At 46.0% G+C, this 19,467-nt stretch overlaps 1 protein-coding gene across 6 annotated transcripts in view; it reads left to right on the top strand.

Moving 5' to 3' along the window:
- The window catches only part of LOC137591324 (receptor tyrosine-protein kinase erbB-4-like), a 189,106-nt gene that overhangs the window by 154,718 nt on the left and 14,921 nt on the right, over positions 1 to 19,467 (top strand). For 3 of the 6 annotated variants that reach the window (XR_011034642.1, XR_011034643.1, XR_011034641.1), the window contains exons 27-28: positions 9,564 to 9,666; positions 12,600 to 13,017. Coding sequence is in view for 3 of the 6 variants with exons in the window: in XM_068309247.1 (XP_068165348.1) it covers positions 261 to 1,099 (839 nt within the window). In the remaining 3 variants the exon portion in view is untranslated. Of the gene's footprint in view, positions 1 to 260; positions 5,467 to 9,563; positions 9,667 to 12,599; positions 13,018 to 19,467 lie in introns of those variants that run through there. The other 3 variants (XM_068309247.1, XM_068309248.1, XM_068309246.1) reach the window with 1 other exon arrangement.

The raw sequence follows: 19,467 nt of genomic DNA, 5'->3' as shown, positions 1-19,467 counted from the left end.
GATGGAGTTTTCGGTGCCAAAGAACTGCTGGCAAGTTGCCCGTCTGGTCCTGAGTGGCTACCATTATCACCATTATCATCTCATCTTCTCTCCTCATTAGCAAGCAATCTTTTTCTCTTACTCCCGTTCGATTCTCTCGTTTTCTCTTCTCTGTATTTAATTTCCTTGAATCTTTTGTTTTCCTGCCTTATTCTCTTTTAAATTCCTTTTCTCTTCCTCTCCACATTCCTACCCTCCTTTCCTTTTTTTCTGTGCTGCAGAATATCTGAATCCCATTGAGGAGAACCCGTTTGTGTCACGTCGTAAAAATGGCGACATTCACGCCTTGGATAACCCAGGGTACCACAGCACACCCAGCAGCCAGCCCAAAGCAGAGGACGAGTACATCAACGAGCCCCTCTACCTCAACACCTTCCACAGCCCGGCTGAGCTGGGCCTGGAAGCCCTGAGGAGAAACGGTCTGCCCCTACCAACCCAGCCCTCTCCTTCAATCACGACCACACCTTCAACCTCCCACCTCCCTCTTACCATCCAGACCAGTCTGACCCACTACCCTCTCCCCACTGCTCAGGCCTCTCCATCTGGCATGGCTTGCCACCATGGCCCACCAACCCACGTCCTCCATGCACACCACAACATCAAACCTGCAGGGCAACTTGGTAATCCAGGTGGGGGAGCCTCTAGCCAGAGCCAAACAGGAACTACGGTCCAAGCCCAGGTGTGCCAATCAGGTGCCCTTTCCACTTCAGCTACCATCAGTCATGGCGGCCTTCCGGCCTACCAGAGCCACACCACGACTCACCCCTCGAGCTTGCTGAAGCATGGAGGACTGACATCAGGTAAAGTCAGTGGGAAGAAACTGAAGGTGACCTTTGACAATCCTGAATACTGGCAGCACAGCTTGCCTCCCAAATCGTCTAACCAGGGGATCCCTGATGGTGCACAGGGGGGTTCTACCAACGCCAAGCTCTTCTATAAGCAAAATGGACACATACGGCCAGCAGTAGCTGAAAACCCTGAGTACATGTCTGAGTTTTCCCTGAAATCTGGCACAGTCTTGCCGCCTCCACCCTACCGGCAACGGAACACTGTGGTCTAGATTGTCCCAACTGTCAAATATTCCTCAGCTTGACTCTAGCCTCCAGCAAAACTAGACATCTTCTCCGGTTCCACTGTCCCATGCAACGGGGGCGCCGCTACAACCACAGCCGCCCCCCAAACGCTTTCCAAAAAAACACGCCAACCGCTGAAGACTGTAGCGACAGCAGGAGGTGGACCTAACCGAACCAAGCAGACCGAACTCTAGCCCATGCACCTTCAATCTCGCCGAACTGGTCCATCTCTGTTCTGTAGATACAGACTGCACTCACTGGGAAGTTGAAGGCTATGGTCATCGTCAAACCACAGACACACACCTGGCACACAGAAGACGTACCACGTTCCCCAATGAGGTAGACCACAACTGTGCCAAAGCAGATGGAGTAACCTAACGGGACGTTAACTCACTGCCAACCACTGCGGTGTCAGACTCACAAGGACAAGACATTTCATTGTTTCTTTTGTTTCGTGGTATAAAGGTGTGAGGATGAACAGAACTCTTGTGAGACTGTCTGAAATGAGCAAGCAGACAGAGCAAACAATCTGTCAGATGTCGAGATGTCTTTGGTGAATGACCTTTGGAGGAGGAAAAAGACTGAGAGGTGTCATCCGGACTCCAGTAATATTAAAGACGGAGCACTGAGAGCTGATCAGTCATTAAATCTTGGATTTATACTGTACCTTCTCAATTTTCCCATCAAATATGTGAGATTCTTCTTTCTACGGTAACTGTGATACTGTGATGGATAAAACTGCAGTGATCCCTCCTTTACTTTTTGTAGTTTTTAAATCACACGGGGCAACTGATGTTTCGCTTCGCTTTATTTCTGCTTGACTGCTGTCTGCTTGAAAAAGCTGATTTAAAAGATAAAACATCTTTGTACTCCAAGCAAAAGGAAAAATTTATTGTAAAAAGTTTTCTAAACACTATGAAAGTGGTTTTTATACACTGGGTTTCCCTCTCAGATCGTGAAGCTAGCTTAAATTGGCGAGTACATTTTGAAGAATTGCTGTATCTGCTCAATAGTGCAATAAGAACATCTGTAAAGCAGCCAAAGTCAAAATGGTGATCATGGAAACAGAGGGAGCGAGAGAGACGGCAAAGGGAGTGGAAATCTAGAGCGAGGGAGGGTAGGGGGGGTCAGCAGACTGCCTAATGAAGACCTCAAGGAATGAAGAAGACAGCACAGTAACAGTCCTTCATGTGTATGTTTGTTTTTTTCAGTCTGAATGTGGACATTCACACATTAGTGAGCCCGTTTGTCTCCTAAGGGGTGCCGTAGAAGTCCAGAAGACATGATTCACAGCTGAAAACTATATAGGAATACTAAAGAAAAGTCTGGCTTCTAATAAGAGATGGGTCATGTGACTGCAGAGGCTTTTTCAGGTCAGCGACTTGAAGGGACAGCGAGTCACATGGACCAGTCGTGTCAAATGTGGGAGATCTTCACCACATTAGAGTCACTGTTCTACGGGATCTGCTGACACAGAGGATGTGAAGGTTTCTAGAACTGTGGGTTTGTTTCAGTGAATGAACTCGGAGACGTGGATGGAGTCAATACTTAACATGTTAATCAGTCTGGGTTCAAGCATTCAGCTGACTTGACCTGCACAATTTTAACAATTACGTACCTGAATTTATAAAAGTAATCACCTGCAAAGTTCATATCTTCTCAAAAGAAACACTATTGGTGCTTCTTGCTGGACTTTGGCTCCTCCGATTGGATGACATGATGAATTTTAGTATTTAATAAACCAACACCTTCTTGCTGAAACCTGACCGCAGTCAGGCTGAAAAACCTGCTGTCCAGTTACAATAGCATGTTAGTTAGCATAACCCATAATTAAACGGTTAGACGTCTCCGAGGAAGTGTTCACCTTCATCATTCTTTTCCTTCCATGTGGAATTTTAATTTCCCGTTGAGCTGTAGTGTCTCTGTTGTAAACCGTCGTTTCCTCTTCCTGCCGTTGCCGCTGCAGGCTAACAGCCAGCCGGCGCCGCTAACAGCGTTAGCTGTCGCAGCCATTATTTCTCCTGCCTAGCCATACACAAAAACATGGGGGCTGAAAAACGCCACAAAGCTCTCCAAACTTTGAAGATGAAGGCATCCATTTTTGTGTTTGCCTCTGAGGTCCTCCTGCAATATCTCACTATAATCACATCTTAGAAACAAAATCTTCTATTTTCTGAACCTTTAAGCTAGTTTTCCCAACCATTAGCTATGGAACCTTATCTTTATTACTTTTTCATTGTTTGTAACAGCTTTTCATCATCCTGCAGCATGAGCAGAGTCCTGTCCAAGCTGTTTTCTTGTGTAGGATGCTTTTATTTCATGTCTTCATGTGTGTGAAAGTGTTCCCCAGACTCCGCTGTATATGTTCATCCTCCCCGTGGAGCACTTTGATCAATCTGGTGGGTAGAAAGAAAGGATTTCCACCCATCGTTACTGAAATATTCAACGTGTTTATCTGGTTGTTTACCACTTCAGGAAGGGGGTGCAGCTGAAGGAAGTGGAGACGTGTGGTTGAGGTGGTGCTGACCAGCTTCAAAACCGTCCTTGTTTCCAAGATTTGTTTACTTTAGACAGGATTTACGCTGCTGCTTTGATGATGTCATGCTGATTTGATGAGAGCGTATTTTGTAGTCCCTTTTGGAGTTCTAATTCAATGAAATAGAGGCAACATTTAATATCAATGTGAAATATTTATGGCATTTTGGGCTTGTTTATGCAGAGTGATGGAAGCTAAAAGTAGGTTTCAAGTTGACAAAAACAACAACGGTAGAATTTTAGTAGGACGGAAAAACCCATACATAAGTTTCTCGGAAAATATGCATTTGAATCAAGAACGGATTATCCTGATGACACGACTGACCTTGCATGACCTTGAGAGCACTTCAGATAATCCGACACTTTGGATGCGCGCACTTCGCTTTTGTTAATCTTATCAAAATGTATTTTGCCACCATGTTAGCGTTCGCAACCTTATCGTGCTAACCTGTTTAAAGGAGCAGGTCATCCAAAAATTAAAATCCAATCCATTGAAAGAACATCGGATCAATTCAGGAACTTTGACAAACTCTGCACAGCTTGAACAACGTGTTCGGAGTCTCCTGTTAATCAGGAATCCAAAATGATTTGAACAAACAGTGTTTCTGTCCTTTTTGACCTGAAATCTGCTTTCCATCGTACGCAGATGACTGAATGGTTTTTGTGGTTGTTTGGTCTTTTACAGACAGCCAGAACTTCTCGCTGTTTCCTCCAAGCCACAGTGCTGAGGCATGTAGCCAAGCTAATCCAACAGTTCCCCCCAGCAGCTGGACTGTTAGTCTAATGTAGGACGAGACACCATGCATGCTACCCAGACAGACTGTAGTGAACTCGCTGCCTTCGTATCTCTTCATATTACCTTCAAAGTTACGTCCAAGGAGCAGAAAGACTTTGTTTTACTGAATTCAGTAGCACAAACTGGGAATCCTTATTTCTACGATCTTTCTCCTTTTACTTTATCTTCCTCGTATTCTCTAGGATGTTTGTCTTTGAGGAAAAAAGACTTGAATCTATGATTTCGTCGCTCGCTCTACATGACTCCCCGTTTGTCACTCTGGCTGCGGCTTTTAGTTGCTTGCATCTAATTGCACAAAGCGATCGAAGCGCAAGCCGTTCACCTGTGTCTAAATCATCAGCTCAGTATAAATGTACAGAATTTCGGGGGTTTTCACCCAGTCGTATCGAACACACTTCAACAACAAATGTGAATAGTATTTTTATAAAGCACTAAAACAGCGGCGTGGTGTTTTTGTAAATAAGAAGGCATTGCTTTGACCCTCCTGCTGATCTCCACCTGTACAAAAGGGGGCAACAGACTGGCTTTATGTCATTGACCGCTTTGGCTAATGGGAGTTTGAAGTGCTTGTTGATCCTTTTCTCATGTGAAACTTTGCTTGGTGGCCCTTACCCAGAGTTTTGTGGCTGTCCTCATGTACAAGTGGTCAGGGGGGGTTAGTTATGGGGTGGGAGGGGTGTCTATTTTGCTTTCTCCTTTCATTTGTCGCTCAATAATGAGAAAAACCCACAAGTTTCTCTCTCCCTCTGTGGTATTCTCATAGAAGCGATATTTCCAGACATCTTGCATTTGGGATCCATTGTGTCCTCCTGTGTTTAGTCCTGGGAATACTACTGAGCCGAATACGACCCCCGGCCCCGCCTGACTTGGCGCCCCCTTCCATTTTGCATCTCATTTGTTTTGCATGCTTTCAGAGGAGACTTCACGCCTCCATATCCCCTCTCCCCCCCATCCCGTGTTATTTGAATCCGCACCCAGAGCTTTATATCATAGAAGTACCGTTCCTCATGTTTGTTACATGAATCTGTCAAAAGTATATTTTTAATTTAATATAAATAAAGATTGATTCAGTATAAGCTGCCGTGGTTTTGGTGTGTTTCTTCCAGCATCGACGTGTCGTTAAAGAGCGGGAAAAAGTTATTTTTGATCAAAACCTACATCCCCACAGGGACTCTGGGTTTATCTCCTCGGCAAAATTGGGTCCAAGCCCAGGTTAAGTTGCTCCAACACCTCCGAAGACCACATTGAACCGATAGTCTTTCATTTGGCCTGGGTCGCTCAAACGTTACCGCTTTGACCAGACTTCCTCAGACCAGTGTTACCACGAGCTGCACTGGGGGTGATGAATACGCACCATTATGCTCAAAAAGACTTACAGATGAGGACCGGCTACATCAAACAGTCCACAGCGTTCTCCCAGCATCCTCCAGGAGCGCCTCACACGGGTTAATGTGTTGATTGAGCGTTTTTGTTCTTGTTTTTTCTGCTGTGCTTAATCTGCTCTTTACCCGAGTGCTGCTGATGGAACTGACATGAGAACATTGTCGGCTGTGCAGCACTCCGGCTTCAAATTCATCATAAATAATACAAAACTGACCAATAAAGGAATATGCGCTTTCTGAAGTCGCTGCTATTAATACTAATCAGGCAATGGAGCGCTTTAAGTAAATACATTTAGCGAATAGAACCCCACCCCCACCCCCACCCTCAGCAGTAAGTACATTTCGTTCCATGTGCTGATTTCAAGGGTAGTTCGTCGTGCAGAGTCACCATTTCCAGCTCCGTTCACATGCAGCCACTTATTCAGAATGTACAGTCAAACCTCGGTTTTCGAACGCTTCTGTTCTCGACCAAATCGGTTTTCGACCAGAAAATCGGAGAATTTTACGTCTCTGAACTCGACCAAAATTCAGCTCTCGACCAAACCAAAAGAAGCCGAGCGTACCTGAACGCGACTCACTCGGGAGCCGAGCGAACTCGAATGCCCAAGATGCTTCCTCCGTAGCACATTTGTGTTCAAAGTTCGATAGGATATCTTTTATTAAAATAAAACACAGTGTCTATATCTACCCTTTTTTATTTATGGTAAACAGTATACAGTGCAGTTTATGGTGTAAAATAGTTTTAAAAAATTAGAAAAAGTTGTTTTTTAGACTTGGAACAGATTAAAATTAGTTACATTAATTATAGTGGGAAAAATAGTTTCAGATTTCGAACAACTCGCTTTTCGAACAGCCTTCTAGAACGGATTATGTTCGAAAACCGAGGGTTGACTGTATATTGCATCACTGTCAGATGAGATTACCCCCCCCCCACATTTGTTGCACAGGAACGTTTAATTGATGCTCTCCCCCACTAATGTGGAGCTCACATAATAGACAGATTATCTTGTACATTTAGCACCTACTCGACAGGACTTTGCACATTATCGCCCTCACCAGACAGTGGGGGGGTATGGGGTGGTGGGGGTCGTCGTTAATTTGGCAACTGCTGTATAACCATTTGTCACTGTGTTAGCGTTCTCCTCTGTAGTGCATTTACTTGCATTTCTTTAAAATGGCGTTGTTCTTCAGCCGCCACCCCTCGCCAACTGATTTGCACCTGCGCTTCGCTGTCATTTTTCATTCTTCTTTTTCTTTACTTTCCTTTTATATCCATCCCTTTTAAACGTGTCAGTTTTGCGGTGCAGAAGCTACGAAGCCAGCGTCTGATTACAAATCACTTCTCTGTCCTGTATTAATCTGCCGGCTTTATTCTCTTCATCATGTTAATGCTAATTCGCCGTCATTATTGCGACTTATATCGCTCTTTTGAACTTCACACAGATTCATCCGTGATGACTAATTTCTAATAATAAGATCAGAGATAATCTCCACAGGACAGTAAAAATATTAACGGCTCATTTTGGCTTTGGGTTTTAATCTCTTCCTCCTCCATTTAACCCCAGAGGAGTCGAGCTGTGATGGTTTCGGTGGACTTTTAATGGCTTTGAAAAAGAAGTCCAGGTAATTACAGAGTCGTTAGTATTCAGCTGTTCTGCTGAAGCCGTGCCAATACGGTGAATGATTATTTAATGCTGTCAGTCGTGGGGGAGAGGAGCCCAAACCAACCAGACCTCCAGACCCTACCTGCACCTTTCTGACTTCAGATCAATTGTCTGGGGTTTAAAGTCAGACCCAAGCCGTCGAATCTGCAGCCAAACACGAAGACGCCCAGTCCCGTCTGGAAGTTTGGGATCAGCATGAAGAGGAGGAAAGAACTGGTCCTGAGGCGACTTCTCTGCTCGGCATCGTTTTCAGGAGACAGGAGAAGAGAGAGAGAACAGGGCAGATCGAGATAGAGGTTGGCCACAACAGCCCGAGGCAGACTGTCGAGGGCAGCTGCACAAAATCACCTCTGAGAGGCCGAGGATGGAACCTGCAGCCGCTATCGACTAAACAACTCCGAGTTTCTCTGGATCCTTGACTTAAACCGTGTTAAAAAGACTCACACAAGTTAAAAATAGTCAGAGTCACCCTTTACCTGCATTGTATTTCTTTAGATGGTAGATTCACAGTTTCCACAGGCAGGCTTCTTACAGGACTGTTGCCAAGATGGTGAAGATTTTAACCGTGTAAACAGTAAATCCGTACTGAGAATGTCAAAAATATTATAATGTTAAATGTATAAATGAGTTATTATGAGATATAATATGAAATTATGCTTTTAAATATTTGCAGAAAGAGAAAAAAATTACGCAGCGCATGTTTATAGCTACAGCTACTCATGTGTTTGGCTTATCGGACTCATGCTCCGCCCATTCAGGAAGTAAAAAAAATTTTTTTTTGCATAATCCTGCAGAGAAAGACGGCAACAACCTTCTTATTGAAGGTAATAAAGAGAGATACTGGACTTCTGTTGCTTTATTCCTGCAGTGACCACACACACACACAGGCCTGAGGACAGAGATGGAGAGCTCTAATTTCCACGGGGCCTGCAAGTCTCTCAATCTCGCTAAACTCAATCTCCCTCTTTGTCTCCTGCAAAACCACACAACCACACAGAATTCCCACAAATATCAGCAAACGTGCACACACTTGTTACGGAAGGCTTGCACACAGCACTTTAAGCAAAGGTGCTTCATAAACGATGAATCCCAAAATGTATTATCCTTTTGCTAAATGCACCGAATGAAACTAAAATTTAATTTTACATCTTTTGTCAGATTTAAATCCCCACCGCTGTTGCACATCCAATTCCTCAAATTGCACTTGACAACTTCTGATTGTGTTTTACATACGCAGTCAATTATGCTCCCCCAGCTCCCAGACAAGGAAAGATGAGACTGACGCGTTTCGAACCATGTTATGCTGCTTTATCATGCTCAGATGTGATCTGATTGAGATTTGAATGAGAGCCTAGAGGTTTGTGAGCATCTTTGTGTGTTTGTGAATCGCGAGCAAGCATACTGCTAATTTAGCTTAGCATAGAGGCTAGAGTCAAGTGGGAAAAGCTCCTAAATTAGCCGTGCCAGCTAAACTAAGCTAATCTACTCCTGTAGATGTGTCATGTGGCGACACGACCTGTGACTCATCTCTGCTGCAATGCATCTCAGTTTGGCTTTATCCAAGTGTTTTTCAGACATCATTAAAAAGAAAAAAAAGAAAAAAAAGAAACAGAATCAAAATTAAGCGGAGCCAGAGACACGTCAGATGTAGATGACGCAGACGCAAGTCGCCTTTCGACGCGGGAAACTTTTGATGTGAGCGAACGGAGCAGAGGGGGCATGCGCTCGCCGCCCACTTTCATCTACGCAGTGATGTTTGCCTGCAGAGGCAAAGAAAATCGCTGCAACAGTTACTTTTATGTTCCGAAAATCTGTGTTTAATTAATACATCAACTTGGGGGGGGGGGGGACCGCCGCGATGAATCAAGATGAGGATGCACCACTTTTCCAATCCGTGGGTTTAATATTAACTCATAAACGTGTCCTCGTCAACCTCGTGTTGTGTTTGTGCGTTCGTGGCTTTGTGAGTCCGTCGGTGTGTGCATCCCCCCCAGCGCCGATCCGGTGTCTCAGGCTCCACCCGAATGTTGCGACCTCTGACCTCTCTTTGATGGCAGACTCTTTGTGTCCACAGGCTGCGGCGGCGCAGTAACATTTCCAGCCTGGCCCCACTCAGAGTTCCATGCATGCTTCACCGCCAGCGCTGATGAACAGCCAAACCGCCTACATAGAATGAGGTGAGTGTGTGGGTTCGGGGTCAGACTGGAAGATCTGGCCAATCAGGATGAGTCGATCCTTTGAATAGAGGAAGATTCACATCGAGCGATGTCCTCCTGGTGACATCACCGCGCAAAGATGCATCTCCTCCACGGCAGAACGTCAAATCAATGTGATGTCATTTTTCAAGGGTTTACAGGTGATTCCACAGATTTATGTCCCCGCAGTCGATTACCTCCTCCAGATTACAGGAGGATTCAGGATGATGGTGCCTGCAGACAGGAGCTCCAGTCCTCCATCATCATCCTCGTTCGGCAGAAAGTGTTTACAGCTCCATCAGCGACGGCGACACGACGGTAGCGTGTGGCTTCTGCCTCACACACGTTGACAAACGGTGCCGGCAGGCGACGTCAAATCAGGGGCGATCCAGGTGCTTCCAGTTGGAGAGACGAGATTAGAGTAATCAGATTACTTCAAGGCTCAGAAATTGCTCCGCGACGCTTTGATTAATGCAGGTCAAACAGTCCAATTAGCACAATGCTACGAGGAGCTACGGCAGGAAGACACACCAGGAAATATTCTCTTGAAGTCGCTCCGCAGTCCGGGCGACGCGCCAGAACTTTCCTCACCAGCCAAAAGTCGTCTTTGCTACGCCTTTTAATTACAGGAGTTAATTCTGCTTTGCCTTCCTTGTTTTGATCATCCGGCTGGATTCTGGTGAGTTAGGTCGATTTCAGGGCCGGAGAGCGAGGTCGATTTTTAGAGCAACGCTTCAAACGTTCTATCATTCATGCACAGATCGGGCTTCTCGGGCGTCACGTGGGTAGGGGGCGGTTCTGGCGTGACTCCTGCCGCTCTTTTTATTGTGCATGCGTGACAGGGAGATGGCAACTTTTTATGTGTGTGTGTGTGTGTGTGTTCAACACGGTTGTTAGGCGCTTGAGTCGGCCAATCTCTCATCTGCGTCGCTCACGTCAGCTGACATGCAGACATGAAGACAGAGCGGTGGCATCGCTATGCAGCTCAGAGCCGTTGGTCCTGACCCGTCTGGGGCTCCGCTCCTCACCGCTGATTCTAATGAGCTCCCCCGGGAGGAGACTCAGGCGGCCGGCGTCCCAATGAGTTGCGAAGGGAGGTGGGGGGACATCAATACATCCACACATCCGCACACAAACATCGGATCCACCTCAGCCGGCAGACACGAGCTTCTTTGAACGGCCAGAACGGCATCCTACTGTAAAATAGACTGGAGGAAATTGATTTCCAGCCCCCGTGCATCCAGGCACACACAGGTAGTTTTTCTAAATGTGGAACACCAGGTTACACACCCACCAATCCCCTCGAGGGTTCCCAAAGCCAAACTTTCAGCAAAACTGTCGGCTGAGATGTCATGAAAAGCAAAATAGTGTGACAGGACGAGAAAAATTGCTGGAAGAATTGTGGGAATTGATTCTGGAAATGTGCAGAATGAGGGAAAAAATGTACAAAAATAAGCCTTCAAATCCATCCTGACAATAAGCAGAAGGATAAATAATTCCCTTTTTAGTTAATATGACTGACCATTATGAACATTATACATTAAAAAAAAACAAAAGGGATTGAAGTTGCGGCCAGAGAACCAAAACAACGAGCTGAAAGGCTCTAACATCTCCACGCTTGATTTGAACCATCATCTTCAGTATCTTCATCTCCTAAGAAAACGATGAGAAAGTTTGACTACTAGTTCAGAACTCTGTCCCCAAACATTCTGTTTAGCGCGTTGCCCTTAAAGTCCGGTTGAGACGCAAACCCTCATTCGGCAGTAATTTCCCTAGTCGGTATCAAAGGTTAAATGTTAAGAGGGCTGATCAGGTATTGTCTGAGCTAGACAAGCTCATTAATGTGTCACAATTCATTATCAGAGCCTTGTCTTCACCTTGTCAGGTGGCTAATGGGAATATCAATCATAGGCTTCCCCATCACGACCCACCTCACATCTCCGCGTCGCATCTCGCCTTTTGTTGACTCCTTATCCCCAAATACCAGCGGGCCCGATCAGTTCCGTCGGGAACAAATGTCAAACAGGAGTAAACACCCACAAACATGGCCGACATACAAAGAACCGGCGCCACGTCTCCCAAACCGAGGCACCGGCGCCGCTGGTTTACAGATGCGTCCCTCGTGTTGCGTTCAGGTTCACTTTGTCCTTTATGACAAGGTGATGGGAAGATTTCATTAGTGTCTCAAGAAGAGGGGGAGACTCTGAACATAAGGAATATTTAGAGGATTTGTATTATTGAAATTATTTAGGAAGCTGAGATTGAAAATATTTGTTTTGTCATTTTTTTATCCAATCTAATTCTTTATAATTTACATTAACAAACAGTTCGATTTTTTTTTTCCTTTTTTTTTTTTTTTACCTAGCTGAATTTAACTTTCTTCATACTGGAGTTTGATTTAAAAACATCAAATTAATTTTACTGTTTCATGTATTTTTTTAAATTGAGCCACGCCCCTTTTGCCCCACCCAAAATAAACACTTTGATTTAAAACTGAAAACTGTTAACGTTCTTCAATAATCAGTTTAAATGCTTCCCAAATGAACCAAAATCTGGTGAAACCCCACAAAAAAAGAAGAATTTCCTGAATTGTTTTCTGACTTAAATTAGAAATGAAACCAATTAATGCAAAAATAAATGTGATTGTGACTCAAAAAGAAGCGATTTACCGAAGGAAAAGGAAAACTGAGGCAGAATACGACGCGAGGCGCAACTGAGCCAGAATTCCAAGAGCATCCCTTACAGTCCTTTATTTCTCCTCCATCTCCACCTTTTTTTGGTTTTGGAGCTGATAGAGAGCCCAGGAGAGAGAGGAGTTCATCGACTCGGACAGCTCGGTAGCACGCCACCGAAAGCCGCTGCTCTCAAATTGCCTGTAATTTCATCTCTGTGTGTAAATATGTGTTTCTTGTCAGGTGCGTGGCGGCAAGAAGAAAAACAGGCATGCAGACAGCTCTGACAGGCAATTACACCGCCGCTTGTTTGGGAGGCAGGTTGAGATGAGCTCCGGCCTGCCGGCGGGGGCAGACTATCCAATACTCCAGGGAAGGGAAGAAAGTGGCCGGAGGCAGCTAACCACCAATGCAAGCGCCGCCTTTATTTTATTGTATTGTAATGATTGTGTTTTTAATCCACACATCGGGAGAGATGGTCGGAAATAAACCTACAACACAACGGCTTATTTGTTTAAGTCTGGTGAGATCCAGCACCTCTTTGTTTTAATCCCAGAGAAACTCCTGGGATCTGGAGCACAAAACAAGCTGATTTTATTCCAATGAGACGTCAGTTTCCAGTCTGGATTTTCAGATGTCTTCCAGGTGTAGCGAGATGCTGGTACGTATTCTCAGCGGTGACGTATCTGCCGTACAAAAACCTTAGAAAAAAAAAAAGGTCATTAGAATAAAAAGAGATCTCCGATTCATTCCTTTGTGGCGTGGCGTAACGCCAAGGCCGCCACCCTCGCCGCCATCTCACCGACATCGCTTCAGCTGTGCAGCAGAGCGTGCTGACGGTGGTTACATCTGGTCCTGACCTTTTCCTGTGGCGCATGCATATGTCGCTGTCAGGGCTGCGTTACCCTGCTGGGGAATCCCGGGGCAAAGCCAGGCAGGTCTAATGAGAGCGTACAGTTAGTCCATTCTGGGATGTTCCATTACCTTGATTAATGGCGCAATTACTGCCGGTAAACACTCCTTGGAGATGAGGAGGAGGAAGGTTGGTGCAGCATGTTCTTCGTCGCTCACTACTCTTGTTCTTCCATATCTTCAGACGGAATCCTTTCTGATCGTATCACCGTGAGCAACGCTCCACATTCCCACTGGGGTTTTTTTGTTTACACGATTTATTCTCCAAGGTCGAGATTGAAGCGTGACCTTCTAACCGCGAACCTATCTCTGACGGCAACCGGCTTGTTCTAGCCACGATATTTCAAATCAACATCAATTCCGTTGGAGCTTTGATGCAACAATTTGGACCATGAGGTCATTCCATAGAGGTGTGACCCCCACCAGCTGTTCCAACCTTTAGATCAAACCCCTCACCCGTCATGTCCAGATCTGTCGATGTTAATGGTTTTTAGTCCCTTTTTTGTCGCAGTACAGCTGAGTACTCTACCTTTTCCGGGCGCTGTTTCCATCGCGTTGGATTTCCAACGCCAGCTTCTCGCTGTTGGAGCTCACACGGACACTCGACGCGTCTGAAGGTGTGGCTCTAAACGTTAAATCACACTCGGGTTTAAATCGCCGGTGTGAAGCGGCCCAGCCGATGCCCTTCCTTCCCTCTTTTAATAGATCTGATCGTGAAACGAATGACTCCCCCCTCCCCCCACGAAGGCTTTTGAGTAGCGTGTCTGGTGCCCCCCCTTCCCTCTACATTTCCAATCGCTGTGTGGGTGGCTGGCTTCAGCCTCGCTTCCCTCTCCCCGTCTCCATCATCTACACATGTGGGCTGAGTGAGGCCTTTGCTCTCCCGCCCAGAGAGGCGAGCGTTGCGAGCCTTCATCCTCCTCCGCACGAGTCTGAAACGCAGCCAAGTTCAGCGAGGCTGGCGCGACCCGCCCTGTGAAACACTTAAAGGCAGCACAAAGGCTGCTCCCTTGCACCGTGACACGGAATACGTATGTGCAATTCTCTGGTAATTAGCAAAATAAGACGGTGGAAGAAGTGGAATTGATTTTTGTTATGTATGCAAGACAGTTTTGCGGGATGATCGATGTCGGAGAAACGTAAACGAGGCTTTCATTTGGTGGAATAACCTCCAGGAAACCTCCTGCTTTCACTAAAGATTGCTTCCCATATTCTGTGTCTCATTTACTCAGCATGAATGATGGTGATGACTTTAAAAAAATACTTGATAGCTTGTTTTTTGGGGGGGGTTTTTTGGATAAAGGAGCTAATTTACGACAATATTTTTATCGGTCCTCGCAGTTGTTTTGAGGGCTCTCATTTCTTCCTTGCTTCTTTAACTCTTCAAATAATTGAGCCATTAGCCTGAAATTAATTCGGAATCCGTCTCGGACCATTTGTTGTCGATTGGCTCCGGAATGCTGAAATTTTTTCTTTGAAATAAGATCCTCGGCCCTTTTCCCCTCTAACACGTATACAAAACGGGACTCTCTATATTGGTTTCATTGATTCTGTCGTGACAGCCTTGTAGCACGGCTCTGCTTCATAATTGGATTGTTTCATTGGACACAGCAGCTACAATTCCTCCGTAAAACGCTGGACTCGCCTGATTTGTGCTGCAGAGATGAGGAGTTCACGCGAAGAGCAAAGCGATGGGAGCGCGTTGAAAATAGAGACGAGGAATAAGCATCCAGTCGTGTCCCAGAGGCTTGTACCCGGTGTTTAAATCCAGGAGTTAATAATCGTATGATTAGTTTCACGATGGGAGGCTTGATTAAGGAATAATAAATGCTCCTCTCCCCGTTTTGGAGTTTTAAATTGAAGCCTGCGTGGTCAGACGGATGGAAACGATTAAGAAAATCCAGATCGAGTCACTTTTAGACGTTCCCCGACGATCAAAGGTGTCACGACCTCACATCCTGAAATGATAAGACGTCTATTTTTACGCATAATGAGATATTTGGATTGAAACCTCAGCCCACTCTCGCAGCTGAAGAGTTCGTTTTCTGCTGTTGCCTTCTATCGCACCGATTGGAAAAATGCATTGATAGGAGCTGAAACCCTCCGTAAATATTGAAATATCTTTATATCGGTGTCTAATTCAGAAGAAATGGTGGGGGTTTTCATTAAAAATACATCGGAGACTATCAGTGAGTTCTATCTGTTGTGACAGGAGGAAGATGAAAATTGTTTGTTCAGAGGATGAAAAGAAATACAGCTTTATTCATGCAGGATTAATGTTTCGCTCCTCTCAAGAATACACAAGCAGGTTGATTTGTGCCAGCGGCTTAACAAACAACCGAGATGACAAGCTGAGTCAAAATTAATATCGCCTGCAGCCTCCGCAATTATACAAATCACTGGACGTTCAGATTGATCGGCGCTAAAGGAGAAGAACGGGAGAGGCAGGAAGTTTCAGGTCACCACAGGAGGAGGAGGAGGAGGTGGAGGAGGAGGAGGAGGCCACGCCCTTCCTTCACAAGACCTTTCTTTGCTTTTTCTGTTTGGTTTGAGAAACGGAAATGGAGAGCGCCGCCACACGACAGATGGCGTCTCACCCTCCCCCCCCTGGAGTCCACTCAGTGGCCGGCGCCATGCCTCCACTCTGGGCACAAACACTGTGAGGCGGAATTCATTAATGGGATCAGACTGGCAGTGCCGCACGAGGACTTGGCCACTCGGACCCAACACTTCCTGTGCAATTTCCTTCTTGAAAATCTTGAGTTGGCGCCCCGACTTGTTGCTACAAACGCAGACTAGAAAAACAAGCGAATGATGACCGCTCCCTCCTGCGGTGAAGATGCGGGGAAAAGGAGTCACTGATTTGGGAACTGAAACTCCTCCCTTTGATTAAGGTGGTGATAAACTGATTTCAGATGGAATAACCTTTGCCGGCGCACTCCAAACTCATCGCTGGCCGCATCTCTGCCTCTTATGTTTGGCCTTTTTATACCAATCACATTACAGCCTGTTGGCCCTCCTGAAGCAATCTCCAATTCAAGACTTTTAATTGAAATGGAGTAAAAAAAATAAAAAATAGAGAGACACTTGTGGTGCGGCGCAGCTGCATCATAAGCGGTGAGGTCGCCGGTGCTCTTGTGTTCTGACCTCTCGACGGTTCTCAGGGAGACGGCAGATGAGAGGAGCGGCGTGTCGGTGGAGGTTTGCCTTGCAGAGGCGCTGTTTGAATGGATTCCAGCTCTCTGTTTGTTAATTTTAATTCCGTTTAAAGCAAACTTTTGTTTCATCTTTCCGCCTAAGGACGCTCCCTGGGTTATACTGTCCCCGTTTGTTTTTGAGTTTTTTTGCATCGCCCGATGTTGTTGTGTTTTCTGTCGTCCAGTTTAGCCAGTCTGCCTGTTTATCTGTCTGGACAACTTAGTTCCCAGGAAACAGGAGGAGCTGCAGCAATGTTCCTTATTACATATTCCCCCTGAAGAACTCCACACTATGTTCAGTGAAAACTCTGGCTCCTGAGACAGACTGACTGACTCTCACTCTCTTACAAACAACATGACTCCTGGATCTCCAAACCTGAGCGGAATAGCAAGAAGGGGAAGAATATAGACATGGCGGCATATGGTCTTATATCTAAATTTCTTCCTATGCTTGTGTCAGGTGGGATCACTGACCGTTGGGGGATGTCTCGTCTTGACTGCAAACGTCAGAAGACTTTAAAATCCTAACCAATCTAAGTGCAGGTCGTCAAAGTAACGTCGACAACCTCGCCGACACGCTCAGCCTGCAGAAATGGATCATTTCCCTTCAATTAAACAAAGGCTGCAGAGTAAATAATGAGTGCACCTCATGCCTCCATCATATTGGAATGTAATGCAATATGCATTATCAATTTATGACCGAGGAGCGGGGCTGCGTTTGGGGAGTTCAGGTCCAACAGCACCACCCTCTGATCGAGATGGGGTACTGCAGGCTGTCTCAGCTTCCAAGTATGACTCGTTATCCCAAGATTCAAAACGTTCAGGCTTCACTGATCCCAACAAGCAAAATAGTGCAGGCAGCGATCTATGAATGGTTTTATTTTAGACAATAAAAATAAATATGTCGCCGTGCGGAGCTGATAGGAGATGTGAAGTTGACGTGAAATCAAAACGACACTCAATTTCACCAGTTTGTTTCCCTGTCTTGATATTTTACAGAAGTCTGGCACTCGATCAGCCAGCGGCTTTGACAAACTCCTCAAACCGGTCTCCTGGGAGTCTCTTGGAGGCCCCGGGACCAACGACCATCGCCTCGGCACTGCTTGTGCGGTATTACCTTGAACGCAAGAGGCCTTATAGCTGCAGACACACATCTACACAACCCTGTCTGTCACCGCTCACCACTGGGTTAGCCTCAGACACGCACTGACATCACAATTAAACCTAGTACGCCCCGGCACTGCATGGTCATCCATCACATGCTCTGCGCACACACACGCACATACACACACACACACACACTATACACACAGAGGAAGAGCGAATGCAGCGGCAGGAACACCTTCCCGCATGCTAAGCGGGGGGAGGTAGGCGTCTCACGCCAGCCGCTCCACAAAGCACCTTGATTGGTGTGTGAAAATACATTTTCAGGCTCAATCGACCAGCCTACATTATTCTTCTCGGCAGATGAAAGACGAATCTTCTTCACCCTTCTCCATCTCTTACCCTTCCTCTCCCTTTCCTCCCTGCTGTTAGGAGAACAGAGAAGGTTAATATCATCACTCCTTCCCTGCTAATGCTCCCCTCACGGAGCCACAGAGGTGAGGATAATCCTCCAGAGCATGGAGGATGATGCCTCCTTATGGGGCCCTCAGTAGGCAAGCAGCCCCCCGAGTTTGATCTCATCAAGCCAGCACGTCCGCCTCCATTAGTCTCTTGCATTGTGCTCAAAATTGCTCTGACTTGTTGGGCGATTACCTCAGATGAACAATTAGGCGGCTGGCTGTCACAATAACTTGCTCCCTGTCTATGAACTGGATCGCTGATTTTAATGCCCGCCGCCGCCGCCATCACGGCGCTCCAAATGAATGATCCATCCTAGAGGGGGAAATGTCAGCTCATAGCTCTCATTAGGAATTGATGTGCAGCATCTAGTCACATTTAATGTAATGGGATGATGAAAGAGATAATGCCTCTGTCGGGCAGTGAGAAGTTCTCGAGTGACCCGTGAGGAGATTGTTTTATGGTGGATTAATTTTCCGGTTGCGGGAGGAAAAGTGACTCATGTGGTGTTTGAGTGAAGCGTATATGATGCTAGCTGTGTGGAGCAGGGTAAATTTTCCCCTTTGTTAGCAGGGTTAGCATTGCATATCCACGATGCTGGCATTCTGAAGTTAAGTTAAAGGTTCAAAATGATGCAGCACAACCGTTTTCATCCCATACCTTTCCCTGAAACTCCTCCAAAGGGAGGCGCCCTGAAGGCGTACTGACGGTGGGAACCGCTTCATCCGACTCCTCTTGATGTGAAGGAGCTGCAGCTCTCCTCTGAGCAATGATGCAAAGCCTGTATTACTGCTAATGCTGCGCCAGAACCGCATTTCTGCACCACACTCCATTTTCCTATAATTTGTGAACACGACCTTGAGATACTTAAATTCTTCTGGGAAGCAACCTGGTGGGGGTCGTTCCAGCGGACAGGTGTGACCCCATACTCAGAGGCCGCTCCATATAGCAACAGTCTCAATCACATCCTGTTTATTATAGCAGATTGATTGTATTTATTCTCTCCAATACGCAGCCCTGGTCAAAATAGCGTAAGCTAACATAGCCCTGATTTAGCTCTCGGGAAGAGGTGGTGATTGGGTGATTTCTACTGTTTCCTTCATGCATCCTATGAAAATAAATCAAAAATCAGTTTCACACCTGGAGGCCAGTTTTAGCATCAGCGTGTGCAAAAATGATGCTTTGTCTCGCCTCAAGGTGAGAAGCCTTTCGAAGCATTGTTTGGAGATTCGCGTGATGGCTTTGACGAAGCTGTGATTCACGTCTGTAACGTCACGGAAACAGTATGTAAACTACACCAAAGAATGACTGAAGTTCCGTCCGTCACAGGTCAACATTATGTCAAACTCTTCCTCCCTTCATCATCATCACTGGCGCGCCAGCGGCAGCTCGATATTCATACTTCGTCTCTTTCCTAAACCCCCCTGCTGATATTTGGG

The sequence above is a fragment of the Antennarius striatus genome, chromosome 24, assembly GCF_040054535.1.
Source record: "Antennarius striatus isolate MH-2024 chromosome 24, ASM4005453v1, whole genome shotgun sequence".
Taxonomy (NCBI): Eukaryota; Metazoa; Chordata; class Actinopteri; order Lophiiformes; family Antennariidae; genus Antennarius; species Antennarius striatus.
This window is presented reverse-complemented; position numbering and strand designations above follow the sequence as displayed.